Consider the following 20,368-nt stretch of genomic DNA (forward strand, 5'->3'; position numbering starts at 1 on the left):
TATTTTATATATATATATATATATATATATATATATATATAATTTATGCTAATATGATAATAACAAAATATAAGAAGAAAATGGTAAAAAACGAATGTATCCGCGTAAATCTTTTTATTTTAGGCGTGATCGAAATATGTTATCATTTCGCATATATGTCTGTGCTCTTTGTTACAAATCTTCTAAAGGTACACAATTTGATATACTAATCTGTTTGTCCAAATATGTTTTAAGAGTGCTATCCGCACAAACAAACACAACGTGAGGAAAGTTTATGACCGGTGCAATCTAATACAAAATCATAAGAAATAAAGACGTCATTTTCAAATCTCGATTCAAGAGAAAGGTTCTGGAACTCTCGCACTTTGCATAAAATTCTTACTTCCCACGTTTAACCTACTTTGCTTATGATTTATATACGGAAAAACTTTGAACCACATAAAATAGAGAAAAAACTGTTCACTCAAACTGTGAAATATCTTGTGCTGATCTCTGTCTGTATACTCGCGCGTCCATAAATACATGTTTCTCACATAATTTGTTCATCCAACCAGAAGATAAGCCTTAAAAGAGAGCCTCCCAAAAAATGAAGTTTACGACCTTGTTCTCTCTGTTTCTACTTTGTGCCTTCACCTGGAACCTCCCTTCAGCCAGCGCTGATGTGGTAGACACTGACGGTAAACTTGTTGAAAATGGTGGGATATACTTTTTAAGGCCAGTTATAATAACTGGAAACGGGGGTGGGGTAGAATTTGCAGCAACCGGAAACGAAACTTGTCCTTTGTCCGTTATCCAAAATCCCGATCCTTTCTCTAATGGCCTACCGGTACAAATTTCATCACCGTTCAGAATCCGTTATATATACGAGGGTCTTATCTTAAACTTTGGTTTCACTGTTGTGCCCCCGTGTGCTCCCACTCCGTCTTTCTGGATTCCTGTGAAGGGTGAGGAAGAGGAACTCTCTGTTAAACTTAATGGGTACGGCAACGCAGTACGCGGTTGGTTTAAGATTAAGAGTGTTCCTTATGACATTGGGGGCTACAACCTCTTGTTCTGTCCCCTCGATAGTAGTTCATGTGGCTACGTTGGGATTCAGTTTGATGCTGCTAGAAACAGGCATTTGGTCGTCACCCAGAATGCCGACACTGCTTTATGGGTTCGCTTTCAGAGAGTTTCAGCGGCATCTTCTGCAACTGCATATGCATGAACCACCACTGTTACACTAAAATGTCATGCGTAGTTTCTCCTGGTGTGTTAGAAACATAATCTAAGCACTAAATAATGCTTATTTCGTTGTAATAAATTGGCGCATGGCTAAATATAATAAGACTGGACACTCTTAAGAAAATAGCCCGTTCATATTTTAAATAAAATATTCATATTTTAAGATGTCAATGCATTTATTTTAAAATATCACCACACGTAAATAATAATTAAAGTGTATATACCTTCAGAGTACTTATCTATCCTGCTCTCTCTTAATTTGGTTTAAACAAATAAAGTTCTTCTTAACATTATTTACAAATACGTATTTAGTCATTACGGTCAAAATTCGATGTGCATTTAGTCAAATTTTAAAGGGTTAACTGCGATTGGTTTTGGCTCAGTTTTCCACTTCTTCTTTTTTTCAAAACAATAAAAATGGAGTTGTACGAAATAATTGATCAAAAATAAAATAAATAACAAAAATGTTTGACATGATTTTATAAATAACTAGTATGAGATCGGTGGGTTATATTATTATATTTTATAATTATAATTACATATATGATATTTAAATAATAAAATAAAAATTAGTTAAGAGTATATAGAAGCTAATATTAAAATTTTAAATAAAAGTACATCTATGTAGTGAGATTAAAAGATAAATAATATTGAAAGATATTGACTTATGGAATTAGAAAAAAAAAGTTAAACTTAAATTATTTTAAATAAAAAGTAACATACAAATATGAATAAAGCGCAAATATATTGTGAAATGTAACTTTATTAAAAATTTAACATGAATTTGTTAAAGTAAAAAAAATACATAAGATATTGTTATCAATGTAGACATGGAGTCTCAGTTAATTGTTTAATGTGTACACACGTGTAGAGTTGGTTGTTATATATTATACTAAAATAAAATGTATATGTACATATCGTTGTTAAAATAAAATGTTGGTATATTGTAAACTTTGGTCCCGTGCAAAAATATTCACCACATATGAATAATTAACTTAAAGAAAAATAAAAAAATACAAACATATTGTGAGATGATATGCTCCCTATTAAAAAAAAATTAAAGTAACCTAAAATTAATGCTAAAATTTTTAAACAAAAATACATGTAGATGTTATTGATCAACGCAGACATTAAATTTATAATAAAAGTTAAACATAATACACTAAATATCAAAGTATTATAGTAATTAATTTTATTTTTAATATTGAATAAATAATAATAGATAAAATAAAAAATATAAAAAAATAAAATAGTCTCGATATTTTAAATAAATTTTAACAATTACAGGAAAATGTGTTTAGAAAGGTGTTCTCGACATTTTCAAAATTTTATTCATAATTAAATTTCAATCATCATAGTTTTATTTTAAGTAACAATGAAATATAAAAATTTGTAAGTATATTGTGTAATATGGTCTCGTACAAAATAAATGCAACATGAAATTAATGTTAGAACATAACAGTCACATATAAAGTTTAAGTTAAAAGTTTAACTCTCATGTCAATTCAAATTGACGACTTATAAAAGTATTTGAACTAATAATAATAATAATAATAATAATGTTAATATCAATGCTAATGCTAATAATAATAGTAATAATACTAACATTACCACTAATAATAATAATAATAATCTCAATAATAATAATAACGTTACTAATACTATTGTTAATATTAATTCAAATAATAATATGATCTTGAAAATATGTACATAATCGAAATATGGTCCCGTAAAAAATAAAAACAACTTGATGTTAAAATTTGTAAATAAAAACACATGTAGATATCAATAAACACATAGAAAAGTATTGAAATAGATTAATATATAAAATCAAAGGTCTTATTTTTTTTTATCATAAATATTAAAATTAAAAAATAACATTTGAATCAATAGTTAAATATTAAAATAGAAAAATCAAATAAAAAACTATCATTATAAAATGTAGTAAAAATTATTAAAAATTAATTAAATATAAAAAACAACGGTCAAAGTAACAAATTAATAAATACTAAAGACCATTTAAATATATTAGACCATTTGATTCATTGTAACACTTGTAACACATAGCTCGGGGGTGAGCAGAGGTATCCACCACAAGTGCAAGCATCTGCTGAATCCAACCAAGTTATATGTATCAAGATGAGTCGAGTCTTAGTGTATTGATTGGGAAGGTCATAACATGTTTGGGTGATGTATGTATATTGGACTGCGAAAGTATATCTGATTGTATTGATGAAATCTTTATGGCTCTAGCTTACCCTGTTGCTTGTTTGATTGTCTTGTATGTTGTCCTTCTACTTTTGCAATGATAATCAACTTATTGATGTGAGCAGATGCGAAAAGCACTCGAGGTCAACCGGGAAGAGATGATTCCGCTGTATAGTCCCTTTGGGTTGGACATCGCATTTTGTTTGGGCTTTTTGTTAGGGTTATGGCCCATGTATTGCTTTACTCTTTAATACTCTATCTTCTTCTGTTATACTTTTTAACTAGTTTACTTTTGGCATCGTGGTGTGCCTAGGTTTGTACGGGTTGTGTTTAAGACCCCAGGACTGCACTGTTGTATTATTTGTGTGTGACGTTTCTTTTAATTACGCTTAATAATTAAATGGGACGTTACATCTAACTTATATTTACTAAAGTTATGGATAAGTTTATAAAAAAAAAAGCTTAATTACTCGAAACATACCCAGTTTGGTTTTAAAATTTCAAAATGGTATCCACTTTTAAGTTTGTTTTAATTTAGTATCCAAATTCAAAATTGTGCATCAATGTAGTATATGCCCTTAATTTTTCGCAAACACCGTTAACGACGTGTCACGTGTAACCGTTTAGTTTTTTTAATTTTTTTAATTTTGTTTTTAATTTTTTAATTCTTTTTGAATTTCTTTTTTAAAAAAAAAATTGCCATGTGTCGAATCCTTTGTGTGACACATGACATTGTCAGTGACACGTGGCAAGGTACCGCCACGTGACAATGTACCTGCCAAGTGTGATTGTCTTGATTTCAACTTAGTCCCCATATATGTCTATTTGTTTCAATTTAGTACCCATATATATTTATTTATTTCAATTTAGTCTCCGCTCGATTTGTTTCAATTTTGTCCGAATATTTTTTTTATTCAAAATAGAGAAATATTATCTCTCTTTTAAGACAATTTATTATTTATATAAATGTTATATTTATATTTGTTATTAAAAATGACTTATAAAATTAATTATTGAAATTTATATTAAAGTTTAGTGATAAAAGTCATGAATAACAAATTTACCAAAACTTTGTTATTCATGAGTACAACAAATATCAATGTAACAAAACATAAATCTGTTATGTCAATGTAACAAAATATCAATGTTATACTCAAGAATAACAAAGTTTTGGTAAATCTGTTATTCATGACTTTTACCATTAACTTTAATATAAATTTCAATACTTAATTTTATAAGTCATTTTTAGTAACAAATATCAATATAACATTTATATAAATAATAAACTTTGTCTTAAAAGAGAGACAATATTTCTCTATTTTGAAAAAAAAATACTTGAACAAAATTCAAACAAATAGAGCAGAGACTAAATTGAAACAAATAAACATATATGCATACTAAATTGAAACAAATAGACACATGTGGGGACTAAATTGAAATGAAGACAATAACACTTGGTACCTTGCCACGTGGCGGTACCTTGCCATGTGTCACTGATGTAACATCCCAACCAGATATTATGGGTTTAATTAATATAAAAAAGAAATTATGCATAACTTCATTTAATAACTCATCATTTCCCAAAAAACGCGGGAAATTTAAACATTTAATACCTAGAATTTATTACAAGAAAACCATAACTATAACTTCAATTGCAAAACTCAAGTCTAATAATTTAATAGATTACAACTTATTCAAAAACATATTAAAACTCTGATAAATTCCCACGCTAGCCGATGCTCCAAGCCTATGCCTTACCAGAACCACTTGCAATATCATCTGCTCCCGTGTACTGCGTACACGATCATCGCCAAATACAAGCAGATAGGGTGAGCTAATATCAAGCAATCATATATATATATATATATATATATATATATATATATATATATATAGCAAATATATATATCCAATTAATTATACTAGAGAAAATTCCTTTCCTTCATCCCACATGGCCACAACCATGTTTTGATAATAAGCACATCAAAGGAAAATCACCCTTTGATCTCACATTGCCACAATCATGATTTGATATCTAAAAATAACAAAGGAATCTTATACTTTCCTTCCACATGGCCATAACCATGTTGACCGTGTTCTACATCTTCTTGTGAGTACCTCAAGATGCCTTGCTGCCTTACCTATCGACCACAACCGATAAAGCATGTGCGAGAAACCATGCTATGGATCACACACCGTAACGCCAAGTGGAGTTCTCAATATGAACATAGTCCGTAACTTCCCAAGACTACCAAACTTGTCAGCTATTTACTGAGGAGGACAATCTATCTGGACCCATCCGTACTGGCCACGCCAGCACACTCACACCGGCAACATTTGCCAACTCGAGCCACAACTCAAGAGTTCCTCGTGTTCATCCGCTATCCCGAGCCAACCTTTGAGATATCTTAGAAGCCTTATAGACCACGCATCACAATTCCAACACCAACCGATCTAATACAACATAAACAATTGCCTTGAAACACAAAATTGTTCCATCATCGCTTAAGCTTGAAGCCCTCGCCTAAACACCCAAGCCTTCCTCGCTTAAGCTAAGTTACCTCGCTTGAGCAAGCACCTCGCACAAAACAAACCTTGAACTCTCACTTGGGTGAGCATTACTCGCCTAGGCGAGACCACCCTTTTCTCAGAATTCAAATCTCTCGCCTAGACAGCGAATTAAACAAAACATCAAATCATTCTTTGAATTCTCGCTTAGGCGAGGCACTCTCGCCTGAGCGAGACACTTTTTCGCCCAGAACAGGGCTTCGTGCCTAGGCGAGATGCCCAAGCAAAATCACCCAACACTCACGAGTTCTCGCTTATGCGAGGCACACTCGCCTAAGCGAGATGGCTTGTCACCCAAGACCAGAATCCTCCGCCTGAGCGAGACGCTCGAGCATAAACAATGTTCGAGTCTCTGATAATCTCGCCCAGGCGAGCCTGGTTCGCTTGAGCGAGAATTGCAGACTCCTACACTGTTATGCACGCCAACACCAGCAAACATACCCAAATAACACTTCAATTCATACTAATCATTTGAAAATGATGTAATAAACATATGAACACAATGTATACCTAAATTAGTCCCCAACAATCCAATTTGAAATCATCAACAATATATACAATGCATAAGCCCATCATACTCATAAATTTGGGTAAGAATTTTAATATAATAGTACCAAAAAACCCAAATCCCTAATTCACCTCATATGCAGCACAAAATTCATGTCATAAAATCAGCAAAATCATGCAATATTATCAAAAACATACAATTATAGGTTCAGCTCCCCTAACCTGGAATTTCCTTTACTTAGAATTTGAATTATGCATCTTCCCCGGAAGCACCATTGCCATCTCTTTGATTCTCTCCCAACCAGCTCTCAATTGCCCCAATCCTCACTATTCACTCTAAATTTTCGCACATCTTCCAAAACTCTCAGAAAAATAGCCTCCAAAACCCCTCTTCTCTCTCACAATTTGCCTTTTAAAGCGCCTTAATGCTAGGTTAATGTGCTAAAATGAAAAATGAGTTTTAATGGGGAAGTTAATTGCTATTCAAGGCCCTTATTAGTTGTTTTTCAGCCCCTCTTAGCTGGCCCCTTCTGCTAGGGTTTTTTTCCACCTTTTCATATTCATGCCACACTAATTTTTAGCAAAAATGGAGTTAAATTTGGTTCACAAAGGTTTGAACCCATGACCATACCAATGCCCAATTCAATGCAAAACATCAAATCATTCCTCGAATTCTCGCTTAGGCGAGGTACTCTCGCCTGAGCGAGACACTTTTTCGCCCAAAATAGGGCTTCGCGCCTGGGCGAGATACCCAAGCAAAATCACCCAACACTCACGAGTTCTCGCTTAGGCGAGTGTGCCTCGCCTAAGTGAGATGGCTTGTCGCCCAAGACCAGAATCCTCCGCCTGAGCGAGACGCTCGAGCATAAACAATGTTCGAGTCTCTGATAATCTCGCCCAGGCGAGCCTGGTTTGCTTGAGCGAGAATTGCAGACTCCTACACTGTTATGCACGCCAACACCAACAAACATACCCAAATAACACTTCAATTCATACCAATCATTTGAAAACGATGCAATAAACATATGAACACAATGTAGACATAAATTAGTCCCCAACAATCGAATTTGAAATCATCAACAACATATACAATGCATAAGCCCATCACACTCATAAATTTGGGTAAGAATTTTAATATAATAGTACCAAAAAACCCAAACCCCTAATTCACCTCATATGCAGCACGAAATTCATGTCATAAAATCAGCAAAATCATGCAATATTATCTAAAACATACAATTACAGGTTCAGCTCCCCTAACCTAGAATTTCCTTTACTTAGAATTTGAATTATGCATCTTCCCCGGAAGCACCAATGCCATCTCTTTGATTCTCTCCCAACTAGCTCTCAATTGCCCCAATCCTCACTATTCACTCTAAATTTTCGCACATCTTCCCAAACTCTCAGAAAAACAGCCTCCAAAACCCCTCTTCTCTCTCACAATTTGGCTTTTAAAGCGCCTTAATGCTAGGTTAATGTGCTAAAATGAAAAATGAGTTTTAACTCTTCTCTCTCACAATTTGGCTTTTAAAGCGCCTTAATGCTAGGTTAATGTGCTAAAATGAAAAATGAGTTTTAATGGGGAAGTTAATTGCTATTCAAGGCCCTTAGTAGTTGTTTTTTAGCCCCTCTTGGCTGGCCCCTTCTGCTAGGGTTTTTTTCCACCTTTTCATATTCATGTGACACTAATTTTTAGCAAAAATGGAGTTAAATTTGGTTCACAAAGGTTTGAACCCATGACCATACCAATGCCTAATTCAATGCAAAACCACTCAACCATATCATGTTTCATGACAATTCTTATAATTCTATAATTATGTTATCATTCAACATGATCATGCATATTATTAAAATTAATAATCAATCAAATAACATATAATCGGCATACATAAGACTCGAACCTAAATCCCCTCATAACAATCAAGTACTCTCAACCACTTAAGCAAGTACTTTTCCACGTCACACAAGTCAAAATTTAATGCCATAAAGGCTCCAACTACCCACATTTATTAATTAATTAATTTTCACGGGTCTTATAACTGACAATGTCACGTGTCACAACAAGGATTTGACACGTGGCAATTTTAAAAAAATTAAAAAAATTAAGAAATTAAAAAACTAGAGGCTGACACGTGACATGCCGTTAACGGCGTTTGCGAAAAATTAACGGTGTGTACTGCATTGATGCACAATTTCGAATTTGGGTACTAAATTGAAACAAACTTACAATTGGATAGCATTTTAAAATTTTGGAACTAAACTAGATATGTTCCAAGTAATTAAGCCCAAAAAAAAAAGCTAACATTTTTTAAGCATGGTATGGATACGTTTAACAATAGTTTAGCCTCACCACAAACATAGAAATTTGAGTTGCAGATCCCATTACAACACCCAATGACATGTCCTGCAACATTAATAGATTTTAAGTCAAAGACAGTTGACAAGCTTAATCTTATCTGCAAAATTGAAACTTATGCTTTAACAAAATGATTGACGTGGAAACCATACCAACTTGTTCTTGAAAGCAAAAATGATTGAGCTAGCATGCTCTACAACATTTCCCACAATTTTGGAAACCTTAAAGGTTGCAACAACATATTTAGAAAACAGAGATATGATAAGTGCCATACCAACCAACCAAGTAAATGCACTCCAAAATCCTATCACAGCCTTCTCTTCTTCGTTTTCATCATCCTATGATCAAGTCACATGCTTAATTATCATTGTATCCAAAACTTACTATTATGTCAAAACACAAGAGTTTTTAAGTAGGCCAACTTATTCTATAAAATATAAAGTGTGAAAGCTTGTTTTACATCCTCAATAAGTCAAAATTAATGTCATATATTGAACAGACATGTGGCAGGTCCGCATACCGCCATAAATCATGCCGTCACAATGTATAATATGACTGTCTCATGAAAACCGTCGTAACACCCGCCATTTAATATACTATACAAATAATGGTAATTAAAATCACTGTAATTTGTTTATATTTAAAAGCATTCCAATGCAAAAAACAACACCTAAAAACCTCATTATTTTCACTATACTGAAATATAATATGACGTTTTGAACTCTGTTAATTTGAATGCAAAATTATTTCAAGTATTTTACAACCTCATAATTTATTAAAACTGCTTTTCATAAAATAAAATAAAAACAGTAAAAAGTGATAAGTGAAACATATACTTTTATAAAATCTCAATTCAATATAAGGGAGAAACTAAACTTAGGATTTTATTGCCAAACTTGTGATTTTATTGCTATATTTAACACTTGAGTGATAATTGAGCTAAATACGGAGTGCACCCACTGACATTAATGGCTAGAACCCCTCAAAGCCAACAAAATTACAATGCATTGCCCCCATAAAGTCCACGTTAGTGGTGCCAAAACTACTTAACCTCTAATCTATAGAACCTTCTTCCATATAATGCCCATTATTTCTTGACTATGCTAATGAAACCTTTGCTTTCATTTCCACCTAATAATCAACCTTTCAAAATGTTCACGCACATTCTTTTCCATGCCTTATGTGGCTTCCACGGTGCAACCCTCTCCCTCGTTGGGAATATTTGCAGAAACAAATCTTACTGCAAATATAATAGTTAACCGTAAAGTAGAAGCATATCCAAATTTATAGTTTAGCAACTTGCCATGTCTCGTTTTTGAACTGATAATGCAAAATGGCAATATAGTCAAACACCATCCAAGTTGGCAATGTAGCCTTTTAAATCTAAACATTTTTCAATGCTTAAAACTATAATTTTTTTTCCTATTGAAATTTCATCCACATGAACAAACATATATATAAATATTATTCTTAACAAATAAATACCACCATAAATAGACTTCATATTGTTAAGAATAAAAACATATTCAAATAAAAATTTACCTCCCTGGTGTATAAAATTTGCTCGAGTATCTTTAAACTACAAGGCATACGAAGGCTAGTCCAGTATTAAAGCTTCACTAAGCAATGTTTAGACCTTTTATTATAAACAAAATTACAATATTTCACCTTCTATATTGAAATCCAACTTTGATTTGTTTTAGTTCAATATTGGAAGGGATGAGGCACTCTCTGATTAGTTGCAGCCTTTGCCAAGAACTTGGCTTCGAACATTTAGCATAGACCCTCTCCAAAGCCTTAACTTGCTCAAGTCTATACCCGTAACCAACCTATTTTGATCGATGCTCTCTCAAAAAATGAACAAAGCAGGTGGAACATTCGCTAGGAACCATTGTTCAAGGGCATATTATAATCAACATTTAGAAGATACTTAGAAAATTAGGAGAAAGAGGAATTGCACATATAACTATATGCTTCTAAAGTACCTACATAAGCGTTGATGCCTTGGCACACAAAACCCCACCTCCAAATGTTGGGAACACGAATCATTTAAATTGGACCCCAAAAATTAGTTTGGAGAAGAGTTTATCACTACAGTCACATCTTCCATGCCATCAGTACCCATCAATGACCAATTATCATCAACAAACCCATTCATAAATCATTAAATCCATTGAAAAATTAGGTTAAATAAAAAACTTAGAGTATAAAAAGCATGAATTTCAGCAAGAATATGAATGTGTGTGTAAGACCCAAGAAATTTAAATAATTAAATAAATAATTATTTAATAAATGCGGGTGGTAGGAACCTTTATAACATTAAATGTAAATTATTATGACGTGGAATAGTACTAGCTCAAGTGGTTGAGGGTACTTGTTTATGTGAGAGTTCTTAGGTTCAAGTTGTTTTCGTGTGTTTTCTATCATATATAATGTAAATTCTCGTAAGTTTCTAGAGTTTCGCCCAGAAACCACCTGGCGGGCATGGGTATGCTGTCAGGCAACGCAACAATTTGAACCCAATTTTTGGGTTCTATCACGAACTGCCTGGCGACGAGACGCAACCGCCAGGCGACGCTGTGTTTCTGTGAATTTTATGATATGCTGAACTTATAGTTAGATTCCTATGTTTGTGTGATTGCATAATACTATGATATTCCAATTGTTTGGGGTGCTTGTGATTATAATTGGAATGTGGACATGAAGGGTTCATATTAAGATCAAAGGATTATTCTGAATCATGGATTTAAGGATGATTAAGATGTGATTGGAAGTTGTATGATGCGTAAAGGATAATATTATTGGGAATGGGTTTGACAAATCATGTATGAATTATTGTGTTCTGTTGCAATTGGAAGCTGGATCAAATTCTGAGAATTTGATGTTCTTCGCAGGTACAAAAACCTGAGATATTACCAGGTGCTGGTGTACCGCCTGGCAGCACCCTACTTGCCGCCAGGCGACAACTGGTTCAGAGGCACATGTATGCCATTAAATGGTTAGGTGTGAGAGAGGTTATTGGAGCTAATTGGACTAGAGAAATTAGTCAACAAAATTGGAAGAGTTAGTGCACAAAAATTCATTGTGATATAGTCAATTGGAGAAAATAGGATAGTGTGCTATGTTGAAAGTGGCTTTGTAATGAGTATGGATTCTGTCTTGGGTGGTTCATTTGTTAGAAATAAGAATAAAAGATGTAGAGTACTGATTGGGTTGGGATGTTAGACAATCATATCTTAATAGGGTTGATGTATAAATCATAAATTGTGTAGCATTGATTGGGAGGTATGTGAGAAGAATATGTGGTACTGTTGCAAGGGGATATAAGCAGATTGTATACTCTAAAAATATTGGATTGTGCGTCACTTTTATAAGTTAGATTAGGCCATTGGATATTGATAGAAAAACTAGAAGAATTTTATGTCTTGAATAGAGGGATTTGGGAGTGTAATTTATAGGTAATGAAATCATGGATGGAGTGACAAGGTGCCAAGAATTAGACCCTAATGGATGAGAATACATTAATACCTTTGGAGGTATTAGAAGATTGTAGGATAATCTGGTTTGGGTGCTAAAACAATAGCTGATGCGCTATTGGTATAGCGCCTGGCGGCACGAGTGTGGCCAAATTGGGACTAAATTGAACAAAAAATAACAAATATAGAGACCAAATTGAATATAGAACATTGACTTTACACGTGACACGCTACTGGGTTGACACATGGAAATTTAAAAAAAATTCAAAAAATTCAAAAAAACCATGAAGTGACACGTGGCAGTCACTGTTCATGGCCGTTAATGATTCAAACGGTGTTAGCAAAACAAGACTCAATTGAATAAAATTGACGAAAATTAGGACCTATTTGAACACAACCAAAATTAGGACTTATTTGACAAAACTTGAAGAAAATTGGGATAAAAAAAATATTTTAACCGAATAATAATCTAACTTTTATAATTTGAAAGTATTTATGAAATAATACTTGAAAGTGTTTAAAAAACTACAAGATCCTACATAACATGATAAATTTTGTATTTAAGGAATCCTATCGAAAACAAACATAATATTTCAATACACCAAAATCAAAATAATATATCTTAATAGATAGGTTTATGTAAGTAAAAATTAATTATTTAACTAAAAATGAGTAAAATATAATAACTTTTATATTTTATGTAACTAAAATTAAATTGGAAACTAAATATAAAAATATGACTTAAATTTATATTTTCACTTTTTTTTTCTTAAAAATATAATATATTTATAATTTTATTTCTAAATATAACATATTTATATATTTATAGTGTGTTATTAATTTCATATAAATAAAAAATAATTTTATTATATTTACTTTGTAAATAAATTTGAATTCTCGGTGATAGTTGTAATTCTTTTATAAACAGCTTTTTTAAAAATATATTACTATTAAATTCATTTATTTGATGTTAGAGTATACTGATATTTATATTGTTCTATAATTATTCTATATATGTCATTCCTTTAATAACTTAATCAATTGTTCACAACATCAACAACTTTTATCAGTAAATTAAATATACACTAAACAATGTATTAACCAAAATCAATTTATGAAAGAATATTATTATTTTCAAATATCAATTTCTTTGAAAACAAAAAGTACCATTAAAATTTAATTATATTAAACTTAAAAAACAAAAATTCTATTTCAAATTCAGGTCTACCAAACTGAATTCTAAATTGATCGAAAAAAACTAAATAGCTAAATTCGGGTAGTGAATAACCCATTGTAATTAAGATGGTGGTTTAGTAGGTATATAATCTTTTTTTTGGATAATATTGTTAAAACAAAAATATTCAGTTTACGATAAAGCGTATGTTTCCGTGCTGCTGTGGGTAATACTGAATCTCCATGAGAATCAAGTGTCAGTTCCGCGGTTACAGCAATAGAAAAATAAAAGAAGAGTTCAAAGCAAATATGTGAATAATTAACTGTTATGGGATCAGTTTATTCAAAACTTAAACTTAAACTAATGAATAATATAGTTCAGTTTTCCTATTATTGTTCAGTTATTTCAAGTTTAATACTTTTTCAATTAACTATGAGTACAGTGAAGTTATTTTTACCTAGTCCGAAGGATATATGTATTATCTTTTTGATGTGAAGAAGATAGGAGGTTACGGTTGTAGCTTTCTTGGGTTGGCGCAGCTGAATTTTTGAGTCTGAGTTGCGTAGTAGGTGGCTAGGAAATGGGTGTTGATATCCTACCATCTTGGTAAGAATGGGTGTTGTCATCGACGCAAGAAGCCAGGCGACAACAAGGTGATCTTGTTGTTGATTACTACGAAAATATTGCGAGAGGCGATTGTTGAAATCTGCATTACTGATGAACCAATTTTTGTACATTTGTTGTCATATCTTAGTTTAGATAGTGAAATTGAGTTTTTCGAGTAGTTTGATAGTTTCTAAAGACATCTTATGCATACATAAATCCATTGAAATATGTTCCATTCATAAATTTTGCATAAATAACAATTTTATCTCATACAGGCATTTCACCAAATTCTTGGTGAAAATTAGAATTTCATTGAGGTATTTTTTCAAATAGTTTCATATTATGCATTTCTGCACTGTTATAGGTAAGACCCAGACCACACATTTCATTCGTACATTCATATTGTTTTGCATCTAAACCATTCACATTACATCATTTGAGCATTGAATTCATCATTCTTAAAACTGAACCTGTTACAACATTGCACATCTGTTTGCATCATGTTTTGTTTCTTTTCTAGAGTTTATTGCATTGTGTTAGAGTAAATATTGTCTTTTATGTTTCTCCCATCATGTGCTTTAGTTTTCATGGATAACATAACACAATTTAACTCGAAAGTTGGGGTTTACTTGGATTAAAGGGAGACTTTGGGATTGTGTAACTTCTACGCGACTAAAGATGTTAACAATAATCTAATCTTTCTATTATTACGGTCGTTCAATGTTCACATTTTCAAAAATAGTCATCGTTTCGACCTCATACCTAACGTCCACTACTTACAGCATTCATCCTTTTTCATTTGTTATATTTATGCAATACAATTTCAGGGGTCTTACATATTGAGTGTTGGAGCCTTATCGAAACGGTGAATCTGAACTTTAACGCTTCTGTTGTTGCACTCACCATTTCGAGGAAACCAAACAGCGACATGGCAAGTGAACCTACCAGTCCAGTTTCTGAACCTGAGCGAGGCTCATTTTTTCCACTCCAAGATGGTACAACACTTTGTCGGCGAGCAATTTTTTTTATAATATTAAATCGATTATAAGTTAACTTCTATAAAATATGTTTGATGGATCTACATTGGTTTTGAAAACAGATGTAATATACCCTAAAATCAGTGTCTTTGTCTGATTCATATTTGACAAGAATATATTAAACATAAGAAAAAAAATGAAGATGATCTTTTTTCTGAAAATTGAAAGGGGATAGAGAAACCTACATGCAGTGATGTCATCCACTTGTAGTCTGGGAATAAATGCTATAGCCTTCCATTTGTTCTATCAAATCAATTTCGGTGCTATCCAATCTTCTAATGGTGAAATAAATTTAAAGGACAATTGAACTAAACTTACTATATATGTAAAATATGTAAAATTTACTTTTAACAAAATGTTGTTTAATTGTCCATCAACAACTTTGATTCATTCAAATGTTTAAACTTTTAGAGAAGCTTATATCACCAGCATGTACTCTATATACTCTATGACTTGATTCATTCTCCGTAAAATTCTTATTTTCTACGTTTACCCTATTTTGCTTATGGTGCCTATAGTAAAACATCTAGTGCCGGTCCCTGTGTCTCTATAGTCGCACGTCTTTAAATAGATGCTTCCTACATTGTTTGTTCAACCAAACTAAAGATAAGCTTTGTAAACCCTAGCAAAAAAATGAAGTCTACGACCTTGTTCTCTCTCTTTCTACTTTGTGGCTTCACCTCATACCTTCCTTCAGGCACCGCTTATCTGGTGGACACTGATGGTAATCTTATTGAAAATGGTGGCTCATACTTTATAACAACTGGAAATGGTGGTGGAGTAGAATTTGCTGCAACCGGAAACGAAACTTGCCCTTTGAGTGTTGTCCAAAATATCAGTCCTTTCTCTTCCGGCCTACCGGTAAAACTTTCAACCCTAAGATTTATCCCTTATATAGCAGAAGGCCTTAATTTGGACATTGGGTTCCCTTTTATATCCCCGTGTGCTCCCACTCCTTCTTGGTGGGAAGTTGTGAAGGGTGTGAAAGGGGGGCTCTCTGTTAAACTTTCTGGCTACGACAACACAGTACCTGGTGGGTTTAGAATTAGAAGCGTTCGGAATGACATTGTTCGGGGCTACAACCTCTTGTTCTGTCCTGAGGATACTTCTTGTGGCTATGTTGGAGTTGATCTTGATTCTAAAAAAAACAGGAGTTTGGTGGTGACTCAAGATAAGAAGGCTGCCATGTCGATTCAGTTTCAGAGAGTTAACTTATCACCTGCAACTGCAACTGTGTGAACTACTAATGCCCCTAAAAACTCATGTGTATAGTTTCTCGTAGTGAGAGACAAGAATAAAGGAACCACTTTGTTTAATAATTGCATGACTAAATAAAATAATTGAAGTTGCAGTTATTCTATCTTTAAAAATAATTTACGGCTTTTTTGACATTTTTTTTTCTTAATTATATATATTTATGTTTAAAAACTACTGAAATAAACTTCCCTCAGCTAACAGAATTTAGTCTCGCGATAATTATCATTATCAGAAAAACACCATTCCGACTCAGTTATTCTATCTTTAAAAATAAATAATAAAAAATGTTCGATATGATTATATTTATGATTCTTTATATAATGTGATAAATTAAAACCAACCTAAATAATAGAATAAAACTATTAAGAATAAATAAATATTAAGTTTGGTCTAATTCTTTCGTAGTAAAATAATTAAGATTTACTAAGACATGCTATAAATTTCACTATGCAAACCAAGTAAAAAAGGTAGATTTGTGAATTCAGTTCCTAAACCAAAGCATATAGTTAAAAAATATGGCGTCTATCATTACTTGAAAGTAATTCATCCACAAAGGTTCAGCCGAATTCTATAACGGCTTTGGAATCAATCATAAAACAAGTTCAGTACAGCATCCTCAATCCAATGGATAGGTAGAGACTGCCAACAAGATCATGTTAGTCAAATTGAAGAAGAGGTTGGATACGACAAGAGCTAGTGGCCAAAAGAAATCTCAAGTCTTATGGACTTACAGGTCCACCTCCTCCGATCCTCAACAAAAGAAACACCCTTCAATCTAGTATATGACACAGACACCATGATATTAGTAGAAATCGAACAGTCTACTACAACGAAGACCTCAATGACAATTGTCTCAATACCAGCTTGGATCTGCTAGTAGAAAGGAGAGAAAAAACCCAAATATAGGAAGCGACAACTAAACAGAGAGCATCTAGAAAGTACAACTCAAAGTTGCATCCGAGATTGTTTCATAAAGGCGATCTAGTCTGGCATATGGCAAGTAATGCAATGAAACTTGACGACAAATTCTCAGCAAACTAGGAAGGACCTTTTTGGATACTTGAAGATATCGGTAACGACGCATACAAATTTGGAAGGCTATCTGGTGAACCTATCCCATCTGAAGTTTTATTTTAGATAATTGTTTTGTCCAATACAACAATGTAACACTTGTAACCTTGGAGTACTCTTTCCTTACCTAGTCTTTTTTCCCTAAGGAGGGTTTTAGTCGGGAAACCTATAGCATCAGTAAAAGAAGGGTTACCACAAAATCCCATTGCTCTGTGTTTTGGCTTCATCAACTTAGTTCCCAACCACTAATATAAGTGGTACTGGTTGAATCCATTACTTAGTTTCCAACCACCAATCTAAGTAGTATTGGTCGAACCCATTACTTAGTTCCCAACCACTAATCTAAGTGGTATTGGTCAAACCCATTTCTTAAGTACCCAGCCAATAATATAAGTGATATTGGTCGAACTCATTACTTAGTTTTGAGCTACTAATCTAAGTGGTATTGGTTGAACTCATTATTTAAGTTCCCAGCCATTAATCTTAGTGTTACTAGACGAACCCATTACTCACTAAAGAAATTCTTTATTTTGCTAGAGAAATTAGCTACAATTTTTTTTTACTAATTTCTCTCTAATTTGCAAGAAAATTGCAATGGAATGAAATTATAGCTAATTTATAGTAAAATAGCTACAAATTTGCTAGAATATACATTTGTCACTAATTATTTTTAATTAATAAATAAATAAAATTAATTTTTATATGAATAAAATACATTTAAAAATATTAATAATATAAATAGATAATAATATGAAAAAATTAATTATTAAGTTTTAATTTTTCATAATATTTAAACAAATTAATTAGCAATGGAAATGCTTGACTAGTAGATACTTAATTAGCATTGTGGGGAAAATTTGATTTAGGTTTTCATTCGCTCATCGAAGAAAATATAGAACATGTCTTCCTTCGTCTCATGTTTGCATCACCTTAGTCACCTTGTCTTGAAGAAAATGTAGAGTGTGCCTTTGTTTATCTCCCTATCATCGCATTACCTTCTCATTATCTTCACTGTTGGTTCCACCTCTCATTGTGGGTTCTCCTGCTCCAAATTGGTAACATGTTCTTCTCTTTGCTATTCCTTCTTCAATATTTCACTCACTCATGACAGTACTTTTTTGTTTAAGAACTCATGGCGTCGTTAAATCGATATCCAAGGTTTTAATCTTCCACTACAAACCTGAAATTTGTCGTAGCCTTTGATCAATTAATCAAAATAGATATTCCGTTAGATTTTTAGTGTTTGAAATTGATGTTTGGAGTCGTATGATTTGTTGTTCTCCCATAATAACTCTTTGTAAATAATTTGACTTTAGTTGGTTGTGAGGTTAACCAAGGCTTGGGGCTTTTTCAAGATATTACTTGTGGAGGAAATATGAGGTAGTTTCTTATTGTAGTTTGCATTTATGTTCATAAATATTAGTATTGTCATGTATAATTTATTTAGTTTATGACTTATGTGTTTGCATCAACACTTGTTTTTTGTTTAGTTCATTTACTTTGAAATTTTCTGCATAATTTTTAAATATGTTGTTATTCATACCTGCCAATTTTCATGACAAATGCTTGTTTGATCTTTTCTTTTTGTGAGATTCTGTTTTTTTTTCTCTTATTATGAAGCTTTATATTGCAAATGTAAGTCCAACAAAAATCACCTCGAATCCCAATCTACGGTGAATCAATGACTATAAAGTCGTGCTAATTTAATAAGCGGTTGTTGAAAGCATTTAAAAAAATCAAGTAATAAGGGGGATGATTTAAGAAAGTGGGTTGACATGGTAATTTTAGTTAATTAAAATTAGCATGATACATACCTGTCAACACCCAATTTCGTCCGGATGAATAGATTTATTTTCAAAAAATAAAAATAAAAGTAAAAAATAAGGTGAAACAAAATTTTCTTTAAATATTTTCAAACTTTAATTTTAGAAAAAAAAAAGAAAAAAAAAAGAAAAAAAAGAGAGAAAAAAAAAGAAGAAAAAAAAAGGAGGAAGAGGCCAATTTGTTATTAATTTTCATGAGCCCAATAACTCAAATATTTTCTACCTTTGTTCCTGATAGAGAAATTAATTATATAATAATAATTAGAAGCAATATCTATTCAAATGGTAAGAATCAATATTATTAATTAAGATTAATTTTGTGCTCTGATTTCTTATTGATGATGATTGATTTTGTGCTCTGATTTGCTGCGATTTGATACTCATAATTTGCTATTATCATGACCAATTCCTTCCTTATGTTGTTCGTTACAATTAAGGCTGAGATTGTATTGACATTGCAAGTTGTGAATATAAATATGTACTCTGTCATACCGAAAAAAAATTCTTTACACTTCTCTAATTCTTTCACGTCACCACTTCCACATACACACCCCATTTTTTATCTCTCTTTCAAAACAAAAAAAAAAAACATATCGAAGGAGGTAGAAAAAAAAGAAGAAGAAGAAAACATTCTCTCCACTCTCTTTCTCTCATTACCACCCACATAGACACCTCTTATTTTTATCTTTATTGGAAGAACAAATACAAAAATATTAGAAAAGGAAGCCAGAAAAAAGAATAGAGAAAAGGTACGTCACTTTTAGTTCTTTCATCTTTTGATTTAGTTTTTTCAATTTTCATTTTTTTGAAATCATAAAAAATATTTTTTCCCTTTTCTTTAGAGTCTACCCGGCCACTCGCGTCGCATGACATCCAATTTAGACTTTTATTTTTTCTACAAAATATATACAAATGATCTAAAAATAAAATATAACTTTCTTTGTTTACTCTTTTATATCTATTTGGTTGCTCACGTCGCAATGAAATCCACAACTACTCTAAAATAACTTTAAAAAAATATTAAAAATTTATAAATGATTAAAAAAATAAAAAATAAAAGA

At 32.1% G+C, this 20,368-nt stretch overlaps 2 protein-coding genes across 2 annotated transcripts; both read left to right on the plus strand.

The window, feature by feature from the left end:
- The first annotated feature begins 529 nt into the window (after positions 1–529).
- LOC114184212 (trypsin inhibitor DE-3-like) lies at positions 530–1,348 on the plus strand. The gene has a single exon (XM_028071492.2). It carries the CDS (start codon positions 587–589, stop codon positions 1,205–1,207), a length of 621 nt encoding a protein of 206 aa, XP_027927293.1. The 5' UTR covers positions 530–586; the 3' UTR covers positions 1,208–1,348.
- A 14,382-nt stretch (positions 1,349–15,730) lies between these two features.
- Positions 15,731–16,511, plus strand: LOC114184226 (trypsin inhibitor A-like). The gene has a single exon (XM_028071509.2). The coding sequence runs from the start codon at positions 15,790–15,792 to the stop codon at positions 16,393–16,395; it is 606 nt and encodes a 201-aa protein (XP_027927310.1). The 5' UTR covers positions 15,731–15,789; the 3' UTR covers positions 16,396–16,511.
- The last annotated feature ends 3,857 nt before the right edge of the window (positions 16,512–20,368 follow it).

This window comes from Vigna unguiculata, chromosome 5 (assembly GCF_037176805.1).
Source record: "Vigna unguiculata cultivar grain cowpea cultivar isolate G323 ecotype 2 chromosome 5, ASM3717680v1, whole genome shotgun sequence".
Taxonomy (NCBI): domain Eukaryota; kingdom Viridiplantae; phylum Streptophyta; class Magnoliopsida; order Fabales; family Fabaceae; genus Vigna; species Vigna unguiculata.

Coding starts and splice junctions, on each gene's coding strand:
- LOC114184212 (XM_028071492.2), top strand. CDS start 587: ATGAAGTTTACGACCTTGTTCTCTCTGTTTCTACTTTGTGCCTTCACC.
- LOC114184226 (XM_028071509.2), top strand. CDS start 15,790: ATGAAGTCTACGACCTTGTTCTCTCTCTTTCTACTTTGTGGCTTCACC.